This window comes from Gossypium hirsutum, chromosome A06 (assembly GCF_007990345.1).
Source record: "Gossypium hirsutum isolate 1008001.06 chromosome A06, Gossypium_hirsutum_v2.1, whole genome shotgun sequence".
Lineage (NCBI taxonomy): Eukaryota > Viridiplantae > Streptophyta > Magnoliopsida > Malvales > Malvaceae > Gossypium > Gossypium hirsutum.
The window spans coordinates 16710064-16722401 of NC_053429.1; the positions used below are offsets into that span (position 1 = coordinate 16710064).

The 12338-nt window shown below is 36.8% G+C and overlaps 2 protein-coding genes across 5 annotated transcripts; one reads left to right on the forward strand and one right to left on the reverse strand.

Annotated features, from left to right (window-relative positions):
• The first annotated feature begins 3435 nt into the window (after positions 1-3435).
• On the forward strand, positions 3436-4678 carry LOC107962719 (probable 3-hydroxyisobutyrate dehydrogenase-like 1, mitochondrial). The gene has a single exon (XM_016899203.2). It carries the CDS (start codon positions 3436-3438, stop codon positions 4456-4458), a length of 1023 nt encoding a protein of 340 aa, XP_016754692.2. The 3' UTR covers positions 4459-4678.
• Positions 4679-5115: 437 nt separating this feature from the next.
• LOC107962718 (hexokinase-1) lies at positions 5116-12338 on the reverse strand. Of its 4 annotated transcripts, none has more exons than XM_016899202.2 (10): positions 11700-12333; positions 8216-8366; positions 7945-8127; positions 7365-7439; positions 7076-7231; positions 6807-6905; positions 6591-6721; positions 6128-6209; positions 5455-5819; positions 5116-5326 (listed from the first exon to the last, which is right to left on the reverse strand). In XM_016899202.2, the coding sequence occupies exons 1-9, from the start codon at positions 11969-11971 to the stop codon at positions 5472-5474; spliced, it is 1497 nt and encodes a 498-aa protein (XP_016754691.2). In that variant the 5' UTR covers positions 11972-12333; the 3' UTR covers positions 5116-5326; positions 5455-5471. The 4 variants fall into 4 exon arrangements, with proteins under 4 accessions (XP_016754691.2, XP_040971171.1, XP_016754690.2 ...); XM_041115237.1 differs by having other exon boundaries at positions 6119-6209; positions 11700-12317; XM_016899201.2 differs by having other exon boundaries at positions 5116-5819; positions 11700-12338.

Consider the following 12338-nt stretch of genomic DNA (forward strand, 5'->3'; position numbering starts at 1 on the left):
GTTCCCATTGGTGACAATGTAAAAACAATTTTTTAATAAATATGTAGTTTGTATAGTAAATGTTGTTTATTTATTATATATTTGAATTAACATATTGCTTGTATAAGTGGAACCATAGGCAGAGTTATGTGGGACTACTTGAGCAGTTCGAAGATATCCAGTTGCTGTTAGATCAATGCTCGTTAGTTGATGTTAGTTACTTATTTTTTCAAACATATAATAATTTCACAATAATTTGTAAAATAAAATTCCGTTCATAACATATTTTACAATTATGCATTGCATTTTGTATGGATACCATACATCGAGCCAAATATCATAGAATGCATCTTGTTGGAATTTTTGGCCAGTTGGAGTGATACGGTAGTTCAGGTGGAGGCAACAAATTCCATCACCACCACGAGAGATGGAAGACTGCATAAGTTGGACCTGCGGGGGAAGAACGACAAGAATTGGCAAGATTACCATAAAGAGTATATCGACATTTTGGATTATAGGATGAGATTCTTACCCATCCACAAACCATTTTTCTCATTGGACACAACGGCTTGTTTGGAGTACATGCTCTGGTGTAGAGTCACCGATAAGGCGTATCTATTATTGGTGGAGGCAAGGAGTAAGTAACTTTATTAGAAGAGGCAACGATGAGCATCCCAGTAGCGTAGGTCTGAAAAAGGTGCCGCAATAGGTTTGTCATCGACTCCGACCCAATAAGCGCCACCGATGTTTACACCATATACCGATCGGTTCATTGTACTTATTCTTATTTAATTCACTAACCATGTGTTTTTTCAGAAGCACCACACTATGCACCATCGTAACACCCTACTTTTACCCCTCTCACAAGTACATATTTTAAGGCACTTCTGTCCTTAGTATTCTACTCCCCCATGTCGATAGCGATGTCGACGTAAACGCCAAGCCAAATGTCGACGCCAGTACCGTCACTAATGAGGGCACCGATACCTTCATCGATACCAAATTGATGCCCTAATCAATGTCACTGTATCTGGGTTTTGTGATATTATATGGTGATTCACAGATAGTGTCACAAAAACATACCGTGTTATTGTTTTATCAAGGTAGGTCAACGGCACAACCATTTTCTCGTGGAGTGGAGGACACACGATAGAAGGCTAGGATAACATCGCACTCAAACACGGAGGAAGATGATGGAGAGGAAGAGGAAAAAAAGGGTTGAGACGATGCATTTGAAGAAGAAGACGACGATAGAGATGAAGGTATATGGCCCAAGTTTGACCTCTACTTCTGTCGAAACATCCACTCTTCTCTTGAAAGTTCTCATGTGTCCACCTCGGTGTCAGCCTTCGGATAAGAATGAAAGGTCAAAGATACCGACTGTTTGAAAATAGAGAAAATAATCATGTTGATTACACCGGGAAGCCTTTGGTTTTTCTTTATGATTATGGCCTCAAACTTATATATGGCATATGAAGGCATTATTTGCGAGTATCCAAAAAGCTTAAACTCGTGACTGCATAACGACTGTTAACTGGCCTCCAGTTACACTCAAACCTGTAACTGTATCACAATCGTTGATTGTGACCTCCACTTAGACTTTGACCGGTGACCGAATCAAGCACTGTCACCCCGAAGCCTTATTTCCATGGGAGGGGTTTATGAGGTAATGGTCTTATCTCAACATGACATATGAAATGTATGTGTTATGAGTCGTGTTATCGCATCCTCGGCCTCTCAAATCTATCTATAAACTTTTGTGGCTTTACCCCTAAAACTCTAACCCCAAACCCTTACAAAATAACCTTAACCCTAAAATATTTGAGGAGAGAGAGTGTGAAAGCACGCCCAACTGAACACGCCATACTCTTTCTTCAAAAATGACTTATTTTCCTAAATTTCAAGAAAAATAAATGGCTTAAAAGTCAAATAAAAAAAAGGGCATATATACCTTATTAAGCTTTGAATTTGACAGGTTTTTTCATTTTAGTTGTTAAATTTAGGTTTTATAAAAGCGTAATAACATGACATTATGAGAATATGTCAAATCATCATCTAAAACTTTAAAAAATTATAATTTTAAAAAAAATAAATTATATATTTTAATTTTCAAGTAATAATAGTATTACGTTATTTTACTTAATGAACGTTCAAGTATCAAAGTGAAATAAAAAATATAAGTAACAAAATAAATCTAATTATCAAGTCGATGAACTAAAAATTACATTAAACCTAAAAAAGAAAAAAGGGGAATTGAGATAATGAGTTAAAAAGAGAAGGGGAGGAAGAAGAGGGACCAAGGTGAGGTAACCATCGATAATGAGTATTGGGGAAAAAGCCGATTTTAGAAGGGGACCGATCCAAGCAAAACAGCTAGATGTCATGTTGTTGCCTTGTACACTTATTACACTATCAACCTTCCAATCTTGATGCTGTGAATTGGTAGTTGATTGATTTTCATTCCATAAAAGGTCTATCCAAATCCAACACCTTACGAAAAGGACCTCCTCCTCCAACCCATTCCATATTTACATCTAAGTTGTACTTTGATTTACAAACCTGGGAAAAAAGGGGTTTTCAACAAATCAAAAGGAAATTTCAAGCAGGCTTAGTTCCACATTCTGCCCTAGAATTTAGATCTTGTGATGGATTCCATCTAGCTCCTCCCAAGTTCTTTTTGGCCTCTATTTCCTTTAGTCAAATTTTATAAAATATACATGTAAAAATTGAATATACTCATTTCAAAAATTATATTAAACAAAAATCAAATTACAATAGATTAAGTAAATTCATAAAGAATGCGAACAATATTATATTTTTTATTTGTCGCGGGTGTTCTCCAAAGAGGTAAAAATCTAACTATGAAATGTGTTTCATTTTTATACGCAAAAATCAAACCTCCAATCTTAAAAGAATAAGATAAATAACTATCACACTATATTTCATGTTTATTTTTGGTTAGAAGTCTTAACCTTTCTCCAACTCATAAATAAGAGGATAATACACTCACGTCCTCTTGCATTGAAAATATTATTCATGCTAATTGGTTTTTTTGTTATTGTAGTATTTAATACCTTATTTATACATATACTCTGTTTTCGGAAGCTTTCTAGCAGGCCTCCTACTTGGAGCAATGGGCTCAGACCCACTTGCAAACCGGCTAGGCTGAGTTTCAAACTCTGGCCCTTCCAAAAAATCCTCGACGGCATGGGCTTAGTAATAAAACTGTTGTTAACAAATTTCTGTTGCTTCTTTTGTGTGACTGACTATACACTACTCTTTGGAACCAACCTGATGCGAATATAAGGGTAGGTAGTGCCCTAATTCTCCAAAATTAAAAAAATTAATCTCTTCGATACATATTTAATTTTAAATAATTAATAGGAATGAAGCATTTGTCGCACAATCATAAAAAAGAGTTATAATAAGATTAGATAATTTCGCATAAAAGATAAAATGCGATCACTGTCCTATCTACTTGGCTCACTCTCACGATACTTTCCCCATTCTCAATCGTCATCTACTCCTCACCTCACCTTTCTCCTCCGCAGCATGGCCACTTCCGCCGCTGCCGGTCCCATTAACCCATCCAACACTCGCCTTGGATGGATTGGGACTGGCGTCATGGGTCGATCCATGTGTGCTCATCTGATCAACGCTGGCTACTCTCTCACCGTCTTCAACCGTACCCTTTCCAAAGCCCAACCCCTCGTTGACATGGGTGCCCGCCTAGCCCAAACACCTCACGACCTCGCTGCCCAATCCGATGTCGTTTTCTCCATCGTCGGTTACCCTTCCGACGTCCTCCAGGTCCTACTCGATCCCTTTAACGGAGCCCTCTCTGGCCTCCGTCCCGGCGGCATACTCGTTGACATGACAACATCGGAGCCTTCTCTCGCCGTCGAAATATCCACCGCCGCATCTTCCAAGAACTGCTCCTCAATCGACGCGCCCGTCTCTGGCGGCGACCGAGGTGCCAAGAACGGGACACTCGCGATATTCGCTGGGGGAGACGAAGCCATCGTCAACCGCCTAAACCCCATCTTTACCCTCATGGGAAAAGTTAACTACATGGGGCCTAGCGGGAAAGGCCAATTCGCGAAATTAGCTAACCAAATCACCATAGCATCGACGATGGTGGGATTAGTGGAAGGAATTATTTACGCCCACAAAGCAGGGCTGAATGTGGCGTCGTTTTTGGATGCGATATCGACCGGGGCAGCTGGCTCAAAGTCGTTGGATTTGTACGGGAGCAGGATTTTGAAGAGGGACTTCGATCCTGGTTTCTTCGTGAACCATTTTGTTAAGGATTTGGGGATTTGTTTAAAGGAATGTCAAAACATGGGACTTGCTTTGCCCGGTCTGGCTTTGGCTCAACAGCTTTATTTATCACTTAAGGCTCATGGGGAAGGGAATTTGGGAACCCAAGCTCTGATTTTGGCTTTGGAGAGGCTTAACAACGCGACCCTTGGTTCTTAAACCTGGTAAACTGTTAATTTCTAGTAATACTACATTGATGATCCCTATTAGATACTATGCCAAACTTAAAACTATGCTATGTGATGGTTGGTTTCAGTCTTCAGTTGTTCTACTTAATTTTGGTAGCTGATTGCTTTGATATGCTACCATTTACAGTCCCCATTTTATGGTTTTTGCTGCTATAATTGCTGTGAATGATGAACCATCTATAGTTTATAGACTTTTTTTCCCTTCTCTACTTGAAATAATAATCAATTCCGAGTGGAAGGGCTTGGGTAGGGGTTATAAGCTATGGAAGACATGTTCTGCGATAAGAGGGCAATGCTATCTCTTCAATGTTACAATCTTTAGAAATGGGCAGCGAGCACATTCGGTTTTCAGTTTTAATGCCTGCCATTGTTGTGACACACAAGTGCATGCATACAGGCACTCGATGCAAAAAGGTTTATCTGTCTAATAACAGGAAGCGGACCATCGCTTGAAACTAAAGGATTTTTTACCTTGTAAGACCCTGCCAACATCTCACAAAACCAATCTTTCGGTACGGAGTTGGCAGGGGTGGGATCTGTATTAAGAAAAGTAGTGTCGTTGGCAGTTTTAGTATCGTCATTGGCTCAAGTTTTCGAAAAGATAAGTAGCCGACCATGAAACATCTAATGACCCAAATCTCAAAATGTTGATAAAATTATTATTATTCAGCGATTTCACTCCTTGGACCTCTCTAACCATACGTTACATTTCTTTTCGGAACCGGTTTAGGGATTGATGACCGAAGTTCCTTGGTTTACTATCAGCCAGCCACTCATGACATTTGATCGTTGCTTGATTAGACACCCCGGATGACCATAACTTACACATTTGCTGGCATCTAAGAGACCATAACTTGGGATGAGTGTGGACTACGTATGCAAAAGTTGAAAAAACTGAAAGAAGAAAGAAGAAAGAAAAAAGAAAGAAGAAAGCGAAATTCCGAATAGCTGTGATTCTTTAACCTACCTACACTTCAACCATCTTCAGGGTTCCTCAACTTCAATGTATTGGGAGTGAGAGGCTGCCAGGAGGGCTGCCCCAATGCCAGACCCATCCATGGAGTGCTCAACAGCAATGTTCTCGGAGGCTTCTTCTCCTAGCAATTCCCAGAGGGTGTTCTCCATGCAGGTCCTGAATTTAGTGTAGTGCTCATACAACCCGCCGTCTAAAGCTACCGCTGACTTCTGCTTTTCGCCATCTTTCACTGTGTCTCTTCCTAATTTCTTGAGGATACCTACGATTCCAGCAGCAGATAGGCGAGCACCACGAGTAGCAACAATGTCACACACCTCAACAATAAGCTTCCTCAATTTCAAAGAGGTATTTGATATCTGAAATAAAGCAAAGAATAGACAACTTATACATATGAAAACCTAATAAAAGCAATGAATTCACATGATAAAAATCTCATTTACTCTCATGTAAAAACTTATTTCCTTTAAGAAGAGAATTCTTTCCATAATAAATATTTCCTAAAAGGGGTATTGCAAATTAAGTTGAGTTCCTTTCCACTCTCTTCTTTTCTTTGTTTCCAAATTCTAAAACATTCAATACAAGCATTCAGAAGAGAAAGTGAAGACAACCAAAAGGATTAATAGAAAAGTATGCATTCATACAACAAAGTACTAACATATTCTACCTCCAATATATCCTTAAGTTTGGTGGCGACCACTTTCAAATCTGGAGATGTGTCATGATGCATTGCAGATGTGTGAGGGGTTCTGCAGATTTAACAGATAAGCGTCAACGACTCTCAAAATGCTCATCAGGCCAAAAGCAAAGCCTGATATGTTTAAATGTATCGCAAAACAATTTTCTTCCCTGAAGAACGTATGAACCACCTATATTTTGTAACTAAACAAACAATTAAACCAAACTGGATAAGATCAGGTAATGATTGGGATGGCTTAAGGATCCAGTAATAGGCACTCTGAAGATTTAGTATTGGAGATAAATGATGAGTTTACAACTAAAGATAACAGAAGCCATGTGATACGTGGACAACTAATCCATCTAAGTTCCATTGCAAAATATGAAACATGAGAAATTTATTCTAATCTACATAATGAGTGTTAACTGGGGACCGTGATATTAAGGCATACCTAAGTATGAAAGGAATTTTCAACTTTGGTGGGACAGCATCACCAAAAATGGCAGCTTCTTCAGCCATCTTGCACAAAACTCTACGTACAATCTCTCCCAAATACATACCAGATATCATTTTCTCGAAAATCTGCGAAAAGTAGTTGATAAAGTTACATCTAGCATATACAAAAGTTAATAAGTTGGAACAAGCAACTTGGACCGAAGAAAGTGACCTGTTCTCCAGGGTTTAGACTCCCAGCATCAAGTGCTTGGTCATATTCTGTTAGTGGAAGGTGTGAAGACCGAAAGTTACCCCATTCCATGTTGATAACCTGCAGAAATGGAGAGGTTTTAAAACTCTAGACAGAAACAGTAATAAGAATCACAAGAACATTTCACAAATAACATGGAAGAAGTTGATAACAAGTTCGATTCTAAGTCTATTCAATCAAACATTAACGGAAGCAGTGAACATATATAACGATACACTAATATTACTTACCATCTCCCCCGATTTAGGTAGAAGACCGTGCCATTTGGGGATTGCATGGGCGCGCTCTACATAAGCTGCATTTGTGCCAGTACCTAATATCACGGCAGCAGCAACATCTGGGTTGTTGTATCTACCACCAGCCAATGTGCCGACTGTATCATTGACCTGCAAAATCCATAAGAGGATTAGAGATATTAACCCAAACATGTATCCAAGTAAAAGCACCAGATGGCATCCATCTATGTTAAACAAGACAAATAGTGCAACATGCGCAACAGCAGAACAAAATTAGACGCACCAAAGCTGCAACACGCATGTCAAGGCCAGCCCTTTCGATTGCTTTGGTCAATTCTCCAACAACATCTTGTCCAACCTACTTGCAGCAGCCAAGAAAAAAACATTAAGGATATACAACTCCAGGAGTTATAGGCATGGTAATGCATCGAAAAGAAAAAACTCTGTAACATAAAATTTTAAAGGTCCTCGTGTATGCTTTCTGGAGCATCTCTAGCAAGAACATGTCCTCTCAGGTTGTGCATAAAATAGTTAAATGCCAAATTTAACTGTTGGTACACAATAGGGGATTGATCAGAGATATATGGGCCAGGCCAGATCCTAAAGTACTTATCTGAAACTATCACTTCACCGGCATCTTAGTTCCAGGGTATATATGTAGCCCTTAAGCACAAAATATTTAGCTTCTTAAGAAGAGGGGAAAAGACCAAGGTCAGCATGCTACATGCTTTGGAAATTTAAAAGAAAATTAATAATATTAATGGCAGGGATGTAGCGGATAACAGAACGAAAGGAAATTAACAACCACATTACAAACAACCATAAAAAGCTGCCAAATTGGAGTCAAGGTTATTAGAATTAACTGTATCTTCTACTGCGAAGCCCTTTGTCCATTTTATAAGAGTCCCTGATGATATTGATGTTTGCCTAACAGGAAATGAGAAAGTGAACCCCAGCTCCCTTTGTCTACCAGGTGAAACATGTTGACTGTCACTTTCCGTGGCAACAAATTTTGCAAGAGCTGAAGCAATGTAATCAAATAATTCCTGCAATCACATCATATAAAGAATTTCAGAGAATGAACAAATATAGGCAGTGTTATATATTGTTAGGTGGGATCAAGAAGGGTCTCACATCTGAAGATCCCGTCATCAAATGCGGAGGAATTGAAACTTCCTCAAATTCCTGCTTAACAACACGGCTTTCTTTACCACCTAAGTGTACACGCAGAACACGGAAATTTGTGCCACCAAGGTCAAGGGCATAAAACAGCCCTTTCTCATCACTGCAAAGTTAAACAACTCAAAATTCCTAGTTATTTATTTTTACTGACTCGACCATAGACCAATTCCCTTTTTATTTGGGAGTATTGAATACGCCCATATGGACACATGACAAACACTTAGCTCCGCTTTCAAGCAACATGTAAATCTAGAAACATAATATTTCACACCATGCAAAATTTGTATAACAGCTTAGCAACTTCCTTTTTCTTGTTAGGAATTATGTTCATAGGAATCCATTTATAAGAATTACTTCTCTCTTGAATATTTATATGATAGTTTATGGCACAATCCAATGAAAAAAAAAGGTTTATTTGTGAAGTCAACTTTACCAATCATCTTTGCAAAGCAACTTCTTTCATGATGCTAAGTAAATTCTTTCCCAATTATCGCCCACTATACATATTTCAGCAGCAAAACTTAACTAAAAGTTAAAACAATAATGAAACGAATATTCCTGAAACTGAAAATAAATTGGAAAATCAAGAAATTCTCCACATCAAACAAGTTTATTGGGTTGCTTACATATCAAAACTGTATTATTCAAACTCGTTGCGAGTGTTGGACACGGGTATGTGTGCAACACAGCGGGTATGTCCAATTTTTTCAAAAGATTTCCATGTATTTGGAGAGCACTTGGAGGATTATATCCCCATACCAATGTCCAAATGTGGTTCAGACACAGGCGTTGAATATAAGTACTTAAAGGAAAACGACAAGTCAGAGCAACATAGTGTCAATGGCTAACCCACTCTAAGAGAATGAAGTTAGGAACCACGGAAAAGAGAAATTTCATCTTAAAAAGCTTTGACAAAAAACAGTAAAGAGGGCATCTAAAACCAAGAACCAGAACACAAATAGAAACTTATAATTAGGAGGCTTTGACAAAAAAATTCAAAGCTTTAGAAGATAAACTATATGTCAAATAAGTTATTTATCCCACAAATAGAAAGCAAAAGATATTTGGGTTGCTTATATGTCAAAACCATGTTACTTTGACTCGGACATCGGTACATGCAACGACAGAACCAGTATCAAACATTTTGGGCCAAATATAAATTGAAATCACAATTTGTCCTTGTTTTGTTGAGTCTCATCAATAAATACTTACTCAGTTTAGTGTTCATTTTGAATTAGGAGGCTTTTTTAGTTAATGGAAGGATTGAAACTTATAGTTTTTTTGGTTAATATTCAATTTGGTACCTGAGTTTAGTTTTAATGTTCAATTTAGTACTTGAGTTTTTTGTCCAATTAAGTATATATGTGTTTTTGTAGAACACATGTCAAATATTCAATTGGGTCACATGATGATATTTGGTTTAGGTACCAAATTGAATATTGAAACCAAATTCAATTTGAACATTGAACCTAAACTCAAGTACCAAATAGTATATTAATCCTTTTTTAAAAATTTAAACTTAAGCTATTTGTTTTCCTTTTTCAAGAGTACTTAGACTTTATTTACCATTTAATTTGAAAAACACTTATCAACCCAAATCTTGATTTCAAATAGAAAAATTTTATAAACAAACAACTTTTCAAACCAAACCTTGATTTTGAACTGCGATTTTAATCCAAAGTTAAAATTTTTAGCTTTTGGCTTTTGAGTGTACTTTTCAATGAAGTTACCTTTTATCCTCCCATTAAATCTTTAACTTTACAACATCATGTCTAAAATTAATATTTTATCTTCTCAAAATCACTTTTTGATAGTAATGATAAACACTAATAAACTTTTCAAAGACACTTTTTCACAACATTTTTCAAGAATACTTTTCAACCTCAATAGTGAACTAACCCAATAGGTTTAAAATTTGTCTCTGGACTTACTAAGAAGTGCTGACTATAGATGATATTTCATTTATTAAAAAAATGAAAAAAAAACCTAACAAACAAAGTTGTAAGAGAAAAAAAATCTGAATAAATAATTTTAAAATATAAAAAGATTTAAATAATATATACAAATAAATAGATCACAACCCAAATCTTCTAAGGGCAACAACCTAGACTCATTGGTTCTTCCAATACAATAAAAAAAAATTAAACCTCTGTTAGAACTTAAAATCACTATTTGTTATTACCTTGTTGTCTGTCAGCACCAAATACTTGTAAAGTTTAACATTTGTTTTGAATGGAATTTTTTTAAATAAATGGGAAAGCTTTGAACTTTTTTTTAAAGCTTTTAGAACAAAGTAAACAAATAGAAGTGTTTTTTGGGGGAAAAAATATAAGTTAGAAATAAAAATGAAATTTAACTTGAATCTAATTGGTTTTAAAAAGTGAGTTGTATTTGAATTGGGGTCAATCATGTTTCAAATTACAAATTTAATTGGGACCAATTCATGTTTAAATTTATAAACATTATATGTATAAAGTTAGAATATTTAGTAATACATGTTAAAGGAAAAAGAAATTTGGCCCCTCACCTTCTATTTAGCTCCATCCATGTGCATGTGTGCAACATAAATCCATGGTATGTTCAATTTTATTCCCGATGTTTTTAGAAAGTGGTAGGAAAATCATATAGGGTACCAATATTTGGATGTGCATCTCACATGAGTATTAAATATAGGTAGGTAGCTAAAAGAAAAAGGGGAAGTAGGAGAAACATAGAATCTGTGGCAACCCACTCTAATATCTATATTTGACATCAGCACGTAGAGATAGAATGAAAGGCAGGAAGCATGGAGTAGAATGCAAAGGAAGCAGCTATAACCCAAAACCCCAAATAAACTTGATAAGTAAAAAAGGTATCAAAGGTTTTGGAAGGTAAGCTAAATATGAAAAGGTGAGTTATTTTTATCCCATGAATTGAAAGCAAAAAGGTAGGTATTGATGGGACAAACAAGAATACTAAAAGCAGCACTTGTTTGTAGACAAAACTAACCCATAAATCATCTTTAGAACAAAACAAGCATAAAGTTGATAAGCATGCAGAGTTGATAACACAACAAAAGCCATCATAAGTGGAATCCAACACATCAGTTACTCAAAGTAAATTTCGAAACTACTAAATTTTTACCCTTTGGGTATAGAAAGTTCAATTCAGGGCATCTAATGAATTATCAATCTCCTTAACAGCAAATCCGAATGGACCATAGTGTGAGTAAAATCAAAACCACTAATCTCTAAAGCTTTTTCATCTCACAAACTAGTTAAATGTCAATCATGAATTAAACTTTTCTACAAATTTTCCTCTCTCTTTTATTTATTTATTTATTATTATTTTTTTGAAATAGAGCTCATAATCAGAGTTGATCAATCAAGAGAATTCCAGAAGTATTGGAACTTAAAATTTTAAGGAAAGAAAAATAGAAGTTGAATGGTTAAGTTACCCAGTGGGAAGATTATCTACATAGCTGATGATCATCTTGAGCTTGCTGCCACCCTCTGATGCGAGCCCGGCGTGCATCTCAACGGTCATGGCATCAGCCACCTGTTTAAGCTTCGAACTTGGGGTCCCACACTTTTCCTCAAACTCCGTCAGTATAGACAACGCCCGGGCCCACTTCCCCGAACTCTTTATCCTGTGACGCACCACCAGCGCCGCTGCTGCACACACAGCCGCCGCGCACACCACCGCCGCCCCTACTGCCACTTTCCCCATCACCACCGCAACACCAATCAAACAAGAGGAAAAAAAGTACTTTTAAGAGTTGTACGGATACTCCCCCCCCAAAAAAAAAAAATCCAAGTTTCACTAACTTGGATTTAAAAAGAAAAGGACAAAAGGAGGGAAGGCCTATATCACTGAATTTTTAATTGTCTCGTTATTGGAAAATTCAAAATTTTTGTAGTAGTTATTGGTTTTGCTTCTGCAATGAAGCGGCTTTCATTTGTTTAAAAAAAAGCAAAGAGAAAAGTGACCAAAAATGGGAAGAAGACGTAATTATTTTGTTATTTGGTATAAAATAAAAAAAAAATTGTCTTGAGCTGAGCTTGGGCGAACAAAGAAGAAGAAGATATTTAAAAGT

Coding starts and splice junctions, on each gene's coding strand:
- LOC107962719 (XM_016899203.2), top strand. CDS start 3,436: ATGCGATCACTGTCCTATCTACTTGGCTCACTCTCACGATACTTTCCC.
- LOC107962718 (XM_041115237.1), bottom strand. CDS start 11,971: ATGGGGAAAGTGGCAGTAGGGGCGGCGGTGGTGTGCGCGGCGGCTGTG. Junction 8,367..11,699: donor GTAGATAATCTTCCCACTGG/GTAACTTAACCA, acceptor TTAACTTTGCAG/TGATGAGAAAGGGCTGTTTT. Junction 7,440..7,944: donor GCTTCGCAGTAGAAGATACA/GTTAATTCTAAT, acceptor TGCTGCAAGTAG/GTTGGACAAGATGTTGTTGG.